At 37.3% G+C, this 18108-nt stretch overlaps 2 protein-coding genes and 1 pseudogene across 3 annotated transcripts; 2 read left to right on the top strand and 1 right to left on the bottom strand.

The window, feature by feature from the left end:
- Positions 1–747: 747 nt before the first annotated feature.
- On the top strand, positions 748–9885 carry LOC130995675 (probable protein arginine N-methyltransferase 6). Of its 2 annotated transcripts, XM_057921048.1 has the most exons (13): positions 748–1126; positions 2258–2323; positions 2634–2702; positions 3897–3932; positions 4375–4440; positions 5393–5461; positions 5611–5688; positions 5990–6068; positions 7534–7628; positions 8304–8388; positions 8611–8819; positions 9313–9431; positions 9507–9885. In XM_057921048.1, exons 1-13 carry the CDS (start codon positions 830–832, stop codon positions 9547–9549), a joined length of 1311 nt encoding a protein of 436 aa, XP_057777031.1. In that variant the 5' UTR covers positions 748–829; the 3' UTR covers positions 9550–9885. The 2 variants fall into 2 exon arrangements, with proteins under 2 accessions (XP_057777031.1, XP_057777033.1); XM_057921050.1 differs by lacking the exon at positions 2258–2323 and having other exon boundaries at positions 751–1126.
- Positions 9886–10995: 1110 nt separating this feature from the next.
- LOC130994566 (high mobility group B protein 7-like) lies at positions 10996–12675 on the top strand. The gene is made up of 8 exons (XM_057919608.1): positions 10996–11239; positions 11320–11402; positions 11538–11592; positions 11702–11791; positions 11885–11942; positions 12031–12075; positions 12163–12240; positions 12354–12675. Exons 1-8 carry the CDS (start codon positions 11121–11123, stop codon positions 12513–12515), a joined length of 690 nt encoding a protein of 229 aa, XP_057775591.1. The 5' UTR covers positions 10996–11120; the 3' UTR covers positions 12516–12675.
- Positions 12676–12750: 75 nt separating this feature from the next.
- On the bottom strand, positions 12751–15017 carry LOC130994565 (LRR receptor-like serine/threonine-protein kinase FLS2; annotated as a pseudogene).
- Between the last annotated feature and the right edge of the window lie 3091 nt (positions 15018–18108).

Raw genomic sequence — 18108 nt, 5'->3', positions numbered from 1 at the left:
ATATTTTGGAACCGCCGGTTCACGGGCCGAACTGCCGGTTCATGAGCCGAGAATTGCTGAACCGTAACCGGCATTTTGCTTTAGGCGGTCCAGTTTCGGAACCGGCCCGTGGTCAACGGTCCGGGCCCGAACCGTTGACTTTCGGGCCGAACCACCGGGCCCGATTAGCCCATGACATCACTAGAAGTCAATATTCGCGAAATTTTGGGTCTTCTTCTCGTGTCGTTGTTCCTGTGAGATGAGATAAACGTGTTCTTCTCGTCGTCTTCTTCTCACCAACAATTTTCCGTCATCTTCTTTTCGTCAATTTCGCCTCTACAGTATTAATCAAGATTCTGAATGACAAATGATTCGTTTTACAGTTAAATTAGGGTTAGATTAAATCGATTTTAACCCAAACTTGCAATACAACGTAGTTTCTATTGTTTTACACCCAAAACGACGTAGTTTAATTATTTTGAAAAAACGACGTCGTTTTCGTTTACTGCCATGTCGCCATCAATTCGGTACTTCACTGAAGCTCAAAATTGTGAAAAAATTGAATGGGGCATTAAATTGATGGAATTGCAGACAAAAAATAAGGTCATATAAAAATTAAAAATCAACCCAAAGTTCTCGAATTTTAACATAATTAACCCAAAATAAAATAAAGATATGCAAATCATATTTAATAGTAATAAAAAAACACAAAAAATTTAAAAAGAATAAAAAACAAACATATTAATATTAATATACTCAAAATTTGGTGCAGAGGTTTAAAGTAACGCTCTACACAATTACACACAAACGCCCCCTTCTTCTCTCTGAAGTGTGTCGAGCGACGGAGCAAATGTTTCAGTCGACGAGCGGCGGCAATGGCAGCGGAGTCGGCGCTGGAGTAGGTGACGGCGCATTTCACAATGGCTTCCTCCACGGAGGCGTTAGTGACGGTGCCCAATTGACTCGAAGTCGGCCGCGCAGGGGTAGCCGCCGCAGGCTCCATGACCAAGGCCCCGCTTCCGAGCCTAGGGTTTCGCAGCAGCAGGAGCAACACGAAACAGAGAGGCCTCCTCGTCCCTGTACGGACTTCGATGTCGCCTATTTCAACTCCTACGCTCACCTTGGCATTCATGAAGAAATGATCAAGGTACAGCTACATAATGCATTTGTGCATAATAGTAAGTGATTATGTGCCCTTCTCTGGTGGATTTCTGTGTCCTCGTTAAAGTTCAAGGTTGCAACCTGTTATGCATAAGTATCCTTTTCATGTGTTTTTTTATGATCACAGATATCTATTGTGCCATTAGTTCTCTATTGCGTTTGAGTCATGCCCAAACACATAAAAATGAGCAAAGAATCGAATTTTCAGCACAATTCTTGTGTTCTGGTAGCAGAGTTATCCACAACTTGTAGACCATGACATTGCAATTAATTGCCCCAAGTTGACATACAATAGCTCACATAGTTTGATTTTGATTCATGTTATTCAAGAACTGATTACCTTCTGATCACAATCCAACTCTGAACATGAACAAATGTGATACAATAGAATGGCCTTAAATGTCTTTCCTTGTAGCATGCCAATTTTGGATTATTCAGATCCAGTCAACAAATGGAGTCACTGTAAATATCAACTAAGTTCTGAATTGCACATATTGCTATCTTGCGTGATGATTTCTCATCCATATCATCAGGGGCATCACTAGGTTATCTGTATTTGAATCTATGGTCATCTTTTCCCTCTAGGATTTTGTATCAGTATATAACCCAAAAGATGTACTAATATAATTACCTACCATCTACTTTCGTTGATGGAAGCTTTTATGTGATTAGTGAAAAAGCCTAGACCAGTTGCACTTTGACTAGTCCTCAGATTTGGCGAGATGCAGCTGAAAACTCAAGGTTTCTTTTTTTTTTTTTGGTAGAAGTTATTTTGGATAAATTAAGAATTTAAGAGATTAAAATGAACTAAACTCAGCTGTGGGCTACCAGAATTTTGTATGTTCGTCACTATGTCCTCATCACTAAGACAATTATTGTATTCGTGGGGTTTTCTCCTGCCTTTTTTCTGTCTTAATTCATACTCCTATGGTGAATATTTTGGTTCTTTTTGGTGTTGGAGAGTGTTACACAAGGTACTTTGATGTTTATTATGTGTTTGTTTTCTTCTAGCCTATCTGAACCCTTGTTATCATTAAATGTCTCTGATTACATAGATCACATAACCAATACAGATGTTTAGTTTTGAGGCTATATGAACATCTATCTTATCTTACAGGATCGTGCACGTACCGATACTTACAAAAATGCAATTTTTCAGCATCGAGATCAAATTGCGGGAAAAGTGAGCATTTGATAGGTGGTCCATAAAGTGTTTTGATCATTAAATTGTCTATGAAAGGTTTTAATCCTAATAATGACCCATCAGTGCTGGTATCTGCTTCGTTCTGATTATGCATTTGGTATAGATGCTAGTTAAAAATTTCCTTGTTATATATGCTGGTAGAGAAAAAGTCTCAAAAACTATAATGTCTCCTTGACCTTATTACTATGTTCTGTTTAAAAATGATATACTGGCTAAAGTTGTCAACTCCTGGTTTTTAATCGCTAAAATATAGATATTCTGAAGTTGAATGTTGATTCTTGTACTTCAGGTTGTACTTGATGTTGGTTGTGGCACTGGCATTCTCTCTATATTTTGTGCTCAGGCTGGGGCCAAGCGGGTATGATGCTCTTACTATTTACTGACCCTCTTAACTCAAGACACGGGATTTCATTGAACAATGTGATTTGTCATATCATATATATGATTGTTCTACCCGAAAGAATTGCGACCTTCAAGCTGTAGATGGATATGCTTTTTCTACAAGTCCAGATTTTCATTTATGTAGACTTACAATGTATAGAATGCTGAAATAGAACTCTAGACTTACAATGTATGTAAAAAAGTTAAATTAAAAATGAATCTCTATCATGCCAATTGGTGGTTTATTGTATTTCTCATACTGTATTTGGATCCTGCAAAATTATAAAAAGTTTTTCAGACAATTCTACTCAGTGTTCCATGCAAGCATCATTTTTTTTCCAAGTGTGTTGTTGCATAGGTCCATGAGATGGACAAGCTCCATAATTGTTAACTTTGAATACCATGCCTATTATTCTGAGATTGAGACTCCAAGTTATCCACAAAATGTAGTTTTTACTATCTGCGCTGTGATTTACTTGGAAACAGGGGTAGTGACTATGTGTTCCTTGGATTGCTGTTCTAGGAGGTATTTATGAGATCAAGTCGTTGGGCTGGTGGGCTTCTGTCCGATACTATTTAGCATTTAGTATATTTTTTACTCTCTTAATAGTCTATTTTCTCTTGGTTTTCACACAATACGCAGAAGACTTGCACTCCTTCTAACACTCTTGTTTTTTTGGAGTATTTTCTTTTGTTGCTGTGTGGGTTGGCGGGCTGGGGGTTATTGGATCCCAAACCTCAATCATACTAGGGGTAAGTGGTGCTGGCTAAGCTACAAGGGCTAGTGGTGAAGGATTACGGGCTTACAGCTAGATTTCTCTATTCTATATTAGTTGGTTCGTTTTGCTTGAATTACTGGTTTAGCCATCCAAGTATATAAGCTACATGAGTTAATTTAATTAAGAATATGGGTTTTAATCTCCTGGAATAAAATTTTTTAGGCATAGCCTCATAGAGAAGTATCTGTCATTTTAACGGTGTGGTAATCTGGTGTCTCTATGTTTAGGATATTTAGTTTTCTGTGTAGATTTTTTTACCGTACTATCATTTGTAATGATTTAGCTTAATTTTTCCGTCAACAAATTTAAGTATTCCTGGTTTATGCTTAGTCATTTTTTCCTTGGCATTCACTAACATAGCATATCTGGATCTTCTTTATGTTTGCTTCCAGGTGTATGCAGTCGATGCCAGTAATATTGCAGTTCAGGTGCTTTTATCTTGATCGTTGATTTTTACTTACTGAGACATGCTAAATCAAATTGTGTTGTTGAATAGCCTGTGTTATTCTTCTACACCACTTAAAAAATTATGATCCTTCATGTTAAGATTCATTGTTGTTAATGGAGTGTTCAATAATGAAAGCATTATGTGAAGAACTCCATATGAGGAAAGGGTGTTGATGACTTGTAATATGGATAATAGATTCTAGACTGGAAGTGAAATAGCATCTATAGAAATAGCCTTTCGGCTTTTTCTAATTTGGCAAATTGAGTATATGTATATCAATGATACTTTTGCATTTCAAGTTTTCATTTTTACACAATATAACATCTGAATGTGTCTTGTAGCTACTTAGGCTTATTCTAGTCTTTTAAATGTTTCCATGTGATTCTGATGGTGATGGATGGCTGTTTAAACCGTCATGCCAGGCAAATGAAGTAATCAAGGCCAACAACTTGTCTGGCACAGTTATTGTATTGCATGGACGAGTTGAGGTAGGCCATTTACTGAAGTATACTATCTCTTGATAATGCTCTTCACAGCTGTTTCAAATCTTGATTATAGAAAATGTATTGCAGCTTTTGGACTAGACAATTGTTATAGTTGAATCAAACACAATAATTTTGTAATAGATAACTTGAACCTAATTAGAAGGCAAATATAGGTGGGCAGTGGGCTATGCAGATTCGTATAGTATATTAAGTCTCTAAGCCAAGAACAGCAGTTAGGGTTTGGGATCACATAGATCTCGTGCTGGCACTTCATAACCACCTATTATCATTTTCAGCTTCTGATTATGTTTCTGTTCGTTTTGTATAGAGATCTAAATTCTAATGTAGAAGTAATAATAATTTAGCATGAGAATATTGTACTTGAATGTTCAGAATAGATTGATTTTGAGTTCTTTGTATGAGACTATGAGTAGTGAACTAGTGATAGAGGTTAGGTGATTGAACGGAAGAATCAATAAGGAGTTGAATAAACTCCTCAAAATGAGGCCTACAGCAGAAGCTGTCCCAAACAACGTAATATCCTGAATTCCCACCATAACTCACAAAATCATACTTATACTCCAGACACTAAGTACTCAAGTTTGGCCTGAACTAAATCCAACTAACTTCAGACTCCAGAAGCAATAATTAATAATGATAACAACTAATAATCAATAAGTGCTCGCTTCTCACCAGCATAAACCGTGTACGGCTAACGTCCGCTATCAAGTAGATATACTATCACATGATATAAATATTAGCTTATTTTTCTGTTTAGCAACACCAAAGGCCGATAAATTTCATAATCGTTAGATTCTTGTAGCAAATTGTCCAATAGACCCATAAAATCCTGAAATGCTTAGTATGACCATATCATGTCCTTGAATTTAAAAATTTGTCATTTTGTTATTATATATCGGTGGTAGGAGCATTTACTTTGCCCTGGCCTCTACAGGATGTTGAAATTGATGAGAAAGTTGATGTCATTGTTTCTGAATGGATGGGCTACATGCTTCTTTATGAGGTGATACTACATCTGCAAGTTTTTCCTTTGAATCGTATAATTGCATTGTCTTGAGACATGTCGATTGATATGAATTTCAATTTTAAGTCTTAGTTTTTACTCTTGTGTTCTTTGGATTAACATGGTAATATGTGTTGTTCTACCATCAGAGCATGCTGGGGAGTGTCATTACTGCCAGAGACCGATGGTTAAAACCTGGAGGTCTTATCCTTCCATCATATGCCACGGTATATTGTTCCTTCCTATCCCTTCTTTTCCTACCCAACCCATGTGTGGTCTGTTAACTAGGAATTTGTATCAATCTCAGCCATAGCTGCTGTTTAATACTTTTTCTGCTTAATACGTTTTCCTACTTGTTTGGTTTTATCACAACTGTAATTTGTCACCATGAATGCAGCCTACATATGCAGGAACTTCCTACTGATATAGTGTACTGCACAATCACCTTGGGAATATGCATCACTATCTCCTTAGCATTTTACAGTCACGGGGTTAGTGGATATAATGTTGTCTTTTCTATATTTGCAGTTGTACATGGCCCCTGTCTCCTATCCAGAACGATATAGTGAAAGCGTTGATTTTTGGCGCAATGTCTATGGAATTGACAGTGAGTACTTTGGAATCCTGTTATTGGAACATTCAATTATTTGCTGCATTTTCTTGTAATACAAAATAGTTCAGGCTATGGTGACTTTCTTGGCATGCTTAAGGTGTTTCCCTTTGTATAATATCATATAAATGTAATTTGAAATACTTGTATAGACAGAATTCTGCTTTACTATATGAACAGTTATTTCCAGTTTAAAACCAAGTTGCTATGGAATTCAAAGCCATCCATTAATATTTTTAGTTGGTATAACATCAGATTGCCAATATAAATATCCGACTAATTGCATGAAAAATTTAAAGTCTGTTCTTATTTGAAATTATATTCAAATATTACTTCATGACTTTGCTTGCATGAAATAACTCATTTTTATGAGAGCGTTCAAGTGAAATTCTGTGCATCACCAGATCTAACCATGTTATGCAAACTTAATTTATTAAGTAATGAGGTTTGCATCAACTCTTGATTCCATATTCTCACACGTCTTCGGCTAATTAGGGATTCCTCCAGAAAAATATGTATTGCGAACTTCTAATCAGCAATCAGATAATAAATTGAGCCTTCAATTTAGTTTGTGAGGGCTAAGCAGACTGTGGATACAATACTAAGGTGAAGGCTGCATATATTCATCTCTTCAAATGTGCATATATTCACATCTCTATTTACTAATGGTGCCTTATAATTAGATTTAGCTGTGAATTCTGTTTTGAGTTACACCAAAAATGTTCAATAAGGAGGCGTTTACTTTGCATGATTGGTAAGATACATGATTTGAGTACTTTTATCCTCAATACTAGGATTTCTTCAATCTTACCCTTTCAATGGGATATGAATCAAGCAAAACTAGCTCAAATGATAGAAATTGTTAAGGGCCTTGGGATATCCCAAAGTTCCAATCTATCAAAGTAAACAAGGGATTATCCTTACTATTTTTATCGATCAAGGCTAATTCTCAAAAGTAAACGCCCCCTAAGTTTATTATAGTAGATGCGAGGATCAAAGATCAAATTCATGAAATGTGTTGTCTACTTTAAGGTGTCAATGGTTAATTTTAACTGACTTATATAGCTGAAACTTTATAAAGTTCAGTGTCGAGTCTCCACTTGGGTCTGAAGAGACCTGCCTACTTTGGTTAGGGTTTCTCAGCTTGTCATATTTGATGCTTCGACCTGGTGTGTTTTCAGAGGACTGGTATTCTAATGCCTATGACTGTTTGTTGATAACATGGTTTACAATCTTGTCTTTACAATATTATTCTTTTATATATATTCATATTAAGTTAAAATATTGAACTGCAGGAAACTCATCTTTTAGTCATCCAGCCTCTTATGTCATATGACTCATATCTCATTTGAAAAATAAAGTGTTCAAGAAAGATATTTCCTGAACATATTGCATTTGAACTAATTTTTTATTTACCTTTTGAGTTTGTAATGCTAAAGCTAAGGTTCATGTTTATGTGTAGTGTCTGCAATGATGCCATTAGCAAAGCAGTGTGCATTTGAAGAACCTTCTGTTGAGATGATCAGTGGTGAAAATGTATTGACATGGCCTCATGTGGTAAGTCGTTTGATGCATGTCTTTGATCTCTCATCTATTCTATGTATCTAATTTTGACAAATTGCAATTTTTGGCCCCACTGAACTTTTAGATTTTGTTCTATTGATTACACAAATTTATATGTTTGTCACATTGAGCCCTCAGATAGACCTTTTGAATTAAGTTTCAGTGTGTGCAATTTATGCATTAATAGTTGTTATCACTTATCACCTCTTGTAAATTTTTCCTTGCATGAATTGTATGAGCTAAAACCCTCTACAAAATTGCATAATAAAATTGTGAGGGCTCAATGCAACAAAATTAAAGTTTAAGGGCACAATACAACACAAATAGAAATTTGATGGCTCAATGCTGCAAAATAAAGTTTTAAGGGCTAAATAGAACAAAACTGACAGTTTTAAGGGCTAAATAGAACAAAATGTCCAAGTGTTAATTGATCTAAAATTCTGGATAATCCCTTGCTTTTTTTACCTAAGGCATGAGCCCACGAAGTTAAACTTACAAGAAATAATGAATAAGGTTATATGCTGATTGCCACTGATTCTTTCTGTAGTGCTGAGATTCTAGAGCTGTGACTTCCTGAAATTCACGTAAAATGGTGTATATGCTGACAATTTTTTTATAAAGCATTCTGTAACCAGAACTTCTGCAACTTTGTCTTGATTATGGTGACAGGTAAAGCATGTTGACTGTTCGACCCTTACAATTGATGAACTAGAGACTGTTTCAACAAGATTTACATTCAAATCAATGATGCGAGGTAAAATCCTCATTTTCATAGATCCCATCCAAGTTAATTTGTGTACACATTCTTCAGTATGCACAAGGATACTTTTCCGGTGCTAACCCTTGTGATTGGCTGGAGTATTTCCTCAATGTTAATATTTTGAGTTTTCGATTTTTCTGAGTGAATAGTTAATGATTGTTTAAATAGGAGTAATGTATTTTCTATAAAGGCCTTTGTTTTATCGTTGATTTGCAGCACCATTTCATGGGTTTGCATTCTGGTTTGATGTGGAGTTTGGTGGTCCTTCAATAAACACCTCCAAGAGCAATAATGCACAACCTGCACTTGTTGCGGCTCAAGATGATACAGGTACGGGAACCGATAACAGAAAGAAGCGAGCCAATCCCAGTGAAGGCCTTGTGCTGTCTACGGCACCTGAGGCTCCCCCAACACATTGGCAACAGGTGTCCTATACTCCTTCCTCTTTCCTCTCTTCCCCTCGTGCCAGCTCCTGCTAATAGTAGGTTTCATGTTCCAAGAAGCAGTGAGCCCGCTCTAGGTTTATCCTATATCCCATCTGCTTGGATCAACCTTTTTGGTCCTGTACTGGGATAGTTTGATTGGTTCAAGCTGGCAAATACCTTGGACTCGAGTCATCTAGTGTGATAATCCAGATAGGATCTTTCTTTCGTAGTTCTTGTTTAAGGTGGCTTTTGAGTTCAGTTTTGGTAAATACGCTGGTGTCTCTTTTCCAAAGTAACTTGTGGCGGTTGCCCTTTGCAAATGCAAGCTCGTGCTAATTGCTTGATGGTCACACTTTTGCCTTGTGGATTTGTTACCACTGGAATTTAAAAATCATGGGTTACAGTAGCCATGCCGTTGAAAATCTAAGCAATTAAATTCTTTATACATAGGTGCATTGTTGTAGAACTTATTTTGATTGCTTGGCATTTGCAGACATTGATCTACTTCTATGATCCGATAGAGGTGGAGCAAGATCAGGTGATTGAAGGTTCTGTAACACTGACGCAGAGCAAGGAAAATGCTCGATTCATGAACGTTCATCTAGAGTACTCGTAAGTCGAGCTTCCTCTCTTTTTCCAGATCGGTTCTATCTAATGCCAACAGCGATTTTGTCACCTAATGTGCAGATCCGGTGGTCGTTCTTTCGTGAAAGAATCCGTAATGAGATGATTGAGGCCTACAAAAATGAGCTGCATCTATTTGAGGCAAGTTTCTCCCATTATGCTTCTTTGGATGGTCTGAAAGGCTGGCTCAGTGGTGCAAAGAAAAGGGGATTTTGATGCTAGGTAGAGAAGAGGTTTAGGGTATTTCCAACAATTGAAGATGGGACCTTCTCAGATTTACTCATCTTATGCTTCTTTCAAACGATGCTATTTTTTTGTAGCTCTTACTTTTAAAATTTTGCACTTCCATTACGTAAAGCCTCCAGTTTCAAATGATTCTTTTTAACTATTGGAATCCAGATATTGTCTTCATTTTTAAGAAAAGTTACTACTCGCTAATCAATGATAGTGTCAAACCAAACATAGAAACACGATGTTGGGGAAATTTGCTCTATAACTGACCTAGAAAAACCACTAACTCGCTCTACAATATATACCACAAACAAATTTAATTCTAACAAATTCCAAAAGATTAACATTTATGCGATATTTAATTTAATTATAATTATTACATTATTTATATTTTTTTGTAATCACGATGAAGTTTTGTTCAGTATGTTGATCTAAGGGTGCGTTTACTTTGATTGTAAAATTTTCATTGGAAAAAATTGAATAAGAAAATATTATATTTTTCTTATTTTTTGTCATATGTTTATTAAAGATGAAAATATGAGAAAATATTGAAAAATATTTTCACACCCCTATGGTAGAATAATATTAGCCAACATTGAAGAGAAAATGAGTGAAAATGGACTGCCCAAGAAAATGTACAACAAATTATTGTTCATTATCTCCGAAAAATTAACGATGTAATTTAAAAGTCGTGAACTATTTTATAATTCTAATATTCCAAAGTTCACTTGAAAATTGCAAATTAAGTCAAAGTTGCCTCTAAAAAATATGAAGTCTGTGTTCCTTATACATATAAGATTTTTTTTAATTTTTTTTTTTGAGTTTGAGATCTATACATAAGAAATTGTTACTCCCTCCGTCCACGAAATGAGTACCCATATTTCCATTTTCGTCCGTCCACGAAATGAGTACTCATTTCCTTTTTTGGCAAGTGTACCCCACACAACACTTTAATTAATACACTCAAAAAGGTGGGACCTCTATTCTATTCACACTACACTCAATACATTTCTTAAAACCCGTGCCGTCCACAAATGGGTACTCATTTCGTGGACGGAGGGAGTATTTGTCTATAGGAACAAATACAGTTACATGTAAATAAATAAAAAGACATTGCAGTTTCCGTTTATTTTATAGAATAAAGAAAATGTATTTTACGTTCATCCCTATCGGATCCAACGGCTGTCACGCTTTCCAACTCATCGATCCGCCGCATCAATTCCTCTCCCACATTTGGGCTCCAAAACCAAAATTTGGCGCCATTCCGAAAACCAAAAACACGATAAAAATTTGAAGATAAAAACCAAACAAATTTTGCTGCCTTTCCCTCGCTCCTCTCCTCTCCATCTTCTTCTACTAGCTGTATAAATACACACATCTAAATCTGAGTCTGTCCATCCCACTAATCTCAACTTCAAATTCTTCTTCATTTTATCAAGTCTGTAAATGGCGGGCGGCGGAGGTTCATCCAACGCGTCGAGGCAGAGGAAGAGAGTGGAGGCTGAATCCGCCTCTTCATCTCCGGCTCTCAAACGCGCTAGAGACGGCAGCGCCTTTACCAAATGGTACTCGCCTTCCCCCTATTGTTGTGCTGTCGTTGCCTATAAGTTTAGATTGTTTTGTGATATGAGGGATCATTTTACAGCGAGGAGTGCCAAAAAGATGTGGCGGTGGCTTTGATTAGCTTCCACGATTGCAGCCTTGATGCTAAGATTAAGATGAATCTAGGTATTTCATTTTTTCACTACATATTTCCTTATTTAGTTATTATGCATAAAAACTTGAATCCGTATGCGTAAGGTCTTGTTTGAGTTTCGTGCTGGTGTGGACTGCTGTTTAGTTGATCGGTCTCTATTTGTGTAGAGGCTCAGGTTGTGGAAATGGCTGCTGAGACGAAGAAGAAGCCAGCAGCAGAGAAGTAATTTTCCAAAGCCATAACTATTTAGATCATGTTATATGTATTCCACTTAGGGTTTTTGTATAGGAACATAGATGTAGAATACTAATTGAGTTGGAAAATGAAGCAGAAAGAAGACAAAGCAGACAGAACCCAAGGCAAAGAAGGCCAAAAATCCAAATGCAAAGAAGCGCCCTCCCACTGCATTCTTCTTGTTCATGTATGCATTGATCTTGTTCCTTGATATATCTGTTTTATGAGAACGAGGCTATCGTGTGCTGTTGTTAATATGGTATATTTGAATGATTTGCAGGGATGACTTTAGGAAATCGTTTAAGGAGGCTAATCCTGGCTGCAAGAGTGTTGCCACGGTAAAGCTGTAGTATGTGAACTGTGGGAATTACGGTTCTGGTTTTTGTCATTTCAGTTGCATAATAATTGTTTGTCGTGTTTGTTTAGGTTGCAAAGGAGGGTGGTGAGAAGTGGAAATCATTGAGTGATGATGTAAGTGGGAATTCTATGTGTGTTAGTGTGTTGTGCCAAACTATTGTGAGATTGTTTATTCACTAGTGTTTTGTGCTTGATATATAGGAGAAGAAGGTATATACTGATAGAGCTGCAGAGCTTAAAGCAGAGTATCAAAAGGCATTAGAGGCTGACAATGAGCAAGTATGTTCTTTGCTTTAAGTTGTTTTTGGCTATTGGGTTGACAAAATATGTTATTATATGTTTCTGTTTCTATGGTGTGCCATTGTTAATGAAGGTATTTTGTGTATGTATAGGATGAGGATGATTCAACTGAAGATGGGGCTAAGGATGATTCAACTGTAGATGAGGTGAAGGATGAAACAAATGAGTCATCTGAGAAAGAGATTAAGGAGGAGAAAGATGATTTAACTGATGAAGAGGTCAAAGAGGAAGAAGTAGCAGCAGATGATGAATAAGTCCACCAGGCCGCTTCAATTCTAAATTTAGGCAACTAGGATGAGTTTTAGGCCTTGTTGATGCTTCAAGCTTCTTTGTAAATCCCCACCTTTGCTAGTTTACTACTGAATTTATTTTGAGGAAAGAAATTAAAAGGGAATGATTGTTTTTGGTGTCTTATCCCATTTCACTGATATGTTTTGAGAATATTTTGAAGGAAACTTGATTACTGTGAATGGTGTATCAACTTTGAGGTGTAGGAAGAATATGGTAATGACTGCAAGAATTCAGATGGGAAAGTGTGCTACATGTTAAGAATCCTGAAAAATGTGTACCCTAAACTCAAAGAAAAAAAAGATAATCAAGTTGTGCTCATATGGGATAATGAGCCACCCAGAGTCAGCATATCACTGGCCCATTTTCCTCTTATTTTTGCCCTTGCAAGGCGGCAAGGGTTTGCCACACAAGCACAAGTTGTGAGCATATGCAACTGCTGGAAATATGTTCAATGGCCTTCCTTGTGGGATCTTCCCACACAATTTGTTTGCCCTGAAGCTTGCATGCCTCAGTGCTTCGACTCCCAACAAACTGTCGGGGATTCTTCCAGTAAGCCCGTTGATCGACAAATCCAGCCAATGCAGCTTCACCAATGACCCTATACTAGCTGGGATTGTGCCCGTTATCTGGTTTCTTGATATGTCAAGTTTTTCCAGCTTGGCAAGGTTTGCAACTGAATTGGGAATATGACCTGATATCTTGTTGCTTGCCAGGTTCAGCACCTTCAAGTTCAACCCCACGACGAATTCAGGGATGCTGCCAGATATCTGATTCTGGGACACGTCCATGACCTCCATGAATCTGCTTGTTGTGCTCCTCGGAAGAGAGCCAAAGAGTTGGTTTGAATGGAGATCAAGCGCCGAAATCTGGTCTGGCAACTTCATTGTGGAGACATCAGCCTTGATCAAGTTGTTGGATATCTTTGCAGCCTGCAAACTCCCCATGTTTGCCAAGAAACTCGAAATCCCACTTGTGAAATAGTTGTCTGATAGGTCTAACGTGGCCAACGAGTCCGGCTTGGTGAAGTTTGGCAGCGCGCCTCGCAGCTTACAGCCCGCTAGATGGACATCAGAGAGCTGCCTGTTTCTGATCCAACCAGGAACCGCCCCTAAATCAAGATTGTTGTAAGAAAGATCGATAGACAGAATCGAAGGAAGGCCTTTTGCAAATGCTGCATCAGGCAGAGGGTTAGTGAGTAGATTTCTTGACAAGTTGAGGTTCCACAAGCTGTGCAGCTCAGAAATGGATTCTGGGATTTGACCAGTGAGCTTGTTTGAGCCCAGTCTCAATACAGAAACTGATTTCATATTCCTAATTTGTGCAGGAATCCTCCCAACCAGGTGATTCTGATCGAGTGACAGCTCAGAGAGTTGGATTAAACTGCACAAAGAGATGGGTATCTGCCCAGAAAAGTGGTTCCTTGTAAGCACAAGATATGTCAGATTGTGCAGCTGTCCAAGAAAATCTGGTATGGACCCAGACAACATGTTGAAGCTGAGATCAAGAGACTCCAAGCTTTTGAGAATCCCAACAGTCTGAGGAATAGGGCCAGTGAGCAGATTATTGGCCAGATTCAGCTGCAGGAGATTCCTCAGATTCCCCAATGTAGGTGGAATCTGGCCAGTTGAAACGGTTGCCACTCAAGGATACTGTCTGAAGATTCCTCAACCGGCCTAGACTGGAAGGAATGCTTCCTTGCAGGGAGTTGTCATCAAGAACTAGTTGAGTGAGGCGTGTGAGGTTCGAGAAGCTCTCTGGAATGTTCCCGGCAATCCGTCTCATGCCGGTGATCACCATTATTTCCAAGAAATGCAAGCTGCTGAGAGAGGGAGAGAGGACTCCCTTCATCAACACACCACCACCATCTGCATCAGGGTTCTGAAGCATCAATCTGTTCACTCTCCCGCCCTCGCCGCCGCACTCGACGCCCTCCCAGCCGCCGCTGCAGCACTCGAGGCCAGTCCACGTCGACAGGAAGCCGGTGGTGTCCTTCACAATGCCGGCCTTGAAGCCCAGAAGGGCAGCTCTGTCTGCAGCTGAGCAAGCTGGGACTTCTGTTTGTGATGAAACTGATTTCAAGAATGTCATCAGCATCAACACAACCCACATCAAAAACTGCATTTTTCTTCAAATGAAATTAAAAGCTGCAAGATTCAAGAAAATGGTATATATATATATATTGTTACAAAAAAAGTGTACTAGGGAAAAGCTGTTTGGAAAGGAGGCATAGGAGGTTTTTTTTGTATTGTTAAGTTTGTATGGTTTGTCACTTAGACAGCAAGGTATAATGATTGTGAAGACAGTGGGAAAAATCAAATGAATGATGTGGTCTGAAAGAAACACTCCCATTTGCGCCTATTTTTATAGTGGGGCAGTGAAAAAATCAAAATTCTGGTAAAAATTCTTTCTTGGTTGTGAAATTGAAGGATATCACATGTAACATTTTTGACCGTTTGGTTTTGTAGTAGAGCGAGCTCTTCACGAGTATTCTGAATTGATTTGGAACGTTGGAGCGCACTACATTCAAATTTCTTCCAACTCTCTAACTTTTCCCCCACTAAATTCAACTTCATCGGCTCTATTTTTTCTCCCTTTTCTAACTCCCCTACTTCTCAATTTAGTTCTTAATTTTAATGAGATCTTGTTTTGACCCCTTAATTGCAATTGCAATTTACAAATAGGATTTCGGTCCCTAATTCTATAAGAATCTCTTGAACTTAAATAAATTAAATTTAGAAAATCCGTGTGATTCAAATACTATGGCACATGAACTGTTAATGAGGTTACTGTCGGAAAATACCTAAAATTTGTCAATTTTTTGATTTTATATCATGATTTTTTTTTTGTCAAAAAGTACACGATTCTTAAATTTATTCTGAATCGTCACATGATGGGAAATTTCGTTCAAATCTAATCTGATATTGCAGTGAGAAATTGGTATGCAACATTGCTTAAATTGCCTAATTAGTGGATTATTTAGATTTAATTTGGAGGAAATTGTCGTTTGTGGGATAATTCGGAGTCAACCTTAAATTCATATATTTTCTATCCAAAAAAAAAACTATGATATAAATAAAAAAATTGACAAATTTTACATATTTTTCGATAATAACCCCAAGGTAAATTTACCTAATGTGTACCAAATATAGGGACAGCGGGTTTTTATGTAAATTTAAATTTTACGTGACTGCAATATTGTACACCACTATGTTCGGTTCTTCAATTTAGCGATAAGAATGCATAGAGCGACTTTTTTTATTACAGAAATGGGGAAATATCTCAATATTTATACTGTGATGGGAAGATTGTGAAGCGCCTTTTGATAATTTAAATATACTCATTGTGGTACCCAGTTTTCAAATTTAATTATATTGGTGACTAATTTTTTTATTTTTATTTTGGTAATTACATAGTTGATACCAGTCAATGAAATTTCGTCAATTATTTTAGAGCGACGTTACGCTGCTTTTTGGGTGGAAAAGTTATGGCGGTGGCCAAATTAATGAAACATTCAAATGTAAGTGATGAATTTGATTAAATTTTGAACTTTGGTGATTGAAAGAGCAAAAATATAAGCATACCTGGAATACTATATAATTTCTCCGTTACTGCACTTTACTGAAATTGGTAAATGATTACGTCACGGGTGAGAAGCCTTAATTTAAGGAATTACTTTCATTTATTCAAACTCACAGACTCGTATAACATGAAAATTTGACATGGGATGATCAAATTTCAATCCAAATAGCTCAACAATATGCATCTTCGCATGGGGTTGTATAATTACGGAGTGTCGGTACATTGGGTTATGGCCAAAGCTATTGTACAAACTTATATAAATTTTATGGACCATTTTCAGGTAAAAATTTAATGGATCTTAAAGAATGGTATTTGACTTTGTTTAGTTCATCGTAAAGGGAATATGTTTTAAAGTTGGGGTAATTACACCAAAGCCCATGAACTTTGGCCCAATTTTAAACTTTTTCATGAATTTCAATTTTTACCTTCAATTCCCTGAATTACGCTTGTTCAATTTTTTTCACACTTTTAATAAATTCCCAAATTACAAGCTGACATGGCAATTTTTAATTCACCTGATAAATGACATGGCAATGTCGGATGGCAATTAAAACGACGTCGTTTAGTTAGGGCTAAAACGACGTCGTTTTATCCCAAACCTCTCTCTCTCAACTACATCCACCCCTCTAACATCTCTCTCTCAGACTCCGGCGGCTCGATTTCAGCGGTGTCACCCGCACACACTCGAGAGTTTCCTCAATCAACCTGTCCAATCATCATCTCCACGCTGATTTCTCCAAACTAGCCAAATTTCTCCTCGCCAAAGAATTCAAAATCCTCATCCGCCGCCGCGGCAGAGCCCTTTCCTGCCTCGAAACCTTCGACTCTGATGTGGCAACGACTTTCAACCCTAATCCTTCTCTTGCCCCTGTCTCCGCCCCAAATTCCAACCCTAGATGTGGCAATTTTGATCCGAGCTCCACGCAAAATGCTGCGAATGAAATTGGTGGTGGTAATCATGTCGATAATCTCTGCTCGACTTCTAGGTTGGTGGTAAAGGGAGATTTGAAGAAAAATGAATGGGAGAAGGAGGAAGTCGGAAGGAGGCGGATGAGATTTCGATAGAGGGGGAAGGGTTTTTGCGGAAAGTTGGTAGACAAGGATAACGCTTTAGGGGCGGAGAGGGAGAAGGAGATTTCTTTTTTTTTTTTTTATTATTATTATTATTGATTTTTTTAGATTTTCTGGGAAAACATGTTTTTCATGTATAAAGATTCACACAAAAATGCATAACAGAACACACACAAATGCATTAAATTGTACAAAAAAATGCATTGTACTTTTCCAAAAATATGAAATTTTAACCACTGACCCCCCTCCCCCCATAATAGACATGTTTTACATACATATAATTTCACATAAAAATGCATAACTTATAACAGAAAAATGCATTTCAGTTTTACAAATTTGGTATTTTCGCCACACCACCCCCCACCCCCCTCCAAGATATTTTTTTTTTCAAAAATACATAATTTTTCACATAAAAATGCATTTCATTTTGTCTTGGGTGGTGGGTGGGTTGAGTGAGTCAGCGCTGAAAAAAGTATTTCAAAAATTATTTTTTTTGTATTGGGGGGGGAGGGGAGGGGAGGGGAGGGGTGGGGTGGGGGATGGTGTAGAGTGGGGTGACGAAAATACTTGAATTGTAAAAAGTGAAATATATTTTTTGTACAATTTAATGTATTTTTGTTTGAAATTTAGACATTTTTATTTGACATTATATTCATGTGAAACATGTTTGTTTTTGGGGAGTGGGGGTGGTGTGGGGTGGGGTGGGTTAGTGGTGAAAATTTCAGATTTCTGGAAAAGTGTAATGTATTTTTTGTACAATTTAATGCATTTGTTTGTGTTCTGTTATGCGTTTTTGTGTGAAACTTTATGAATGAAAAATATGTTTTCCCGAAAAATCTAAAAAAAATCAATAAAAATATTTATATAAAAAAATATATTTTCAAGTTTTTTTTTAATCCAAAAAAT

The sequence above is a fragment of the Salvia miltiorrhiza genome, chromosome 7 (genome assembly GCF_028751815.1).
Source record: "Salvia miltiorrhiza cultivar Shanhuang (shh) chromosome 7, IMPLAD_Smil_shh, whole genome shotgun sequence".
Lineage (NCBI taxonomy): Eukaryota > Viridiplantae > Streptophyta > Magnoliopsida > Lamiales > Lamiaceae > Salvia > Salvia miltiorrhiza.
This window is presented reverse-complemented; position numbering and strand designations above follow the sequence as displayed.

Bases quoted from the DNA above. Each gene is read 5' to 3' on its own strand.
- LOC130994566 (XM_057919608.1), top strand. From the start codon at position 11,121: ATGGCGGGCGGCGGAGGTTCATCCAACGCGTCGAGGCAGAGGAAGAGA. The intron at 11,240-11,319 runs GTACTCGCCTTC...ATCATTTTACAG, and splicing joins GGCAGCGCCTTTACCAAATG to CGAGGAGTGCCAAAAAGATG. The intron at 12,076-12,162 runs GTAAGTGGGAAT...CTTGATATATAG, and splicing joins GGAAATCATTGAGTGATGAT to GAGAAGAAGGTATATACTGA.
- LOC130995675 (XM_057921048.1), top strand. From the start codon at position 830: ATGTTTCAGTCGACGAGCGGCGGCAATGGCAGCGGAGTCGGCGCTGGA. The intron at 1,127-2,257 runs GTACAGCTACAT...CTTATCTTACAG, and splicing joins TTCATGAAGAAATGATCAAG to GATCGTGCACGTACCGATAC. The intron at 6,069-7,533 runs GTGAGTACTTTG...GTTTATGTGTAG, and splicing joins CAATGTCTATGGAATTGACA to TGTCTGCAATGATGCCATTA.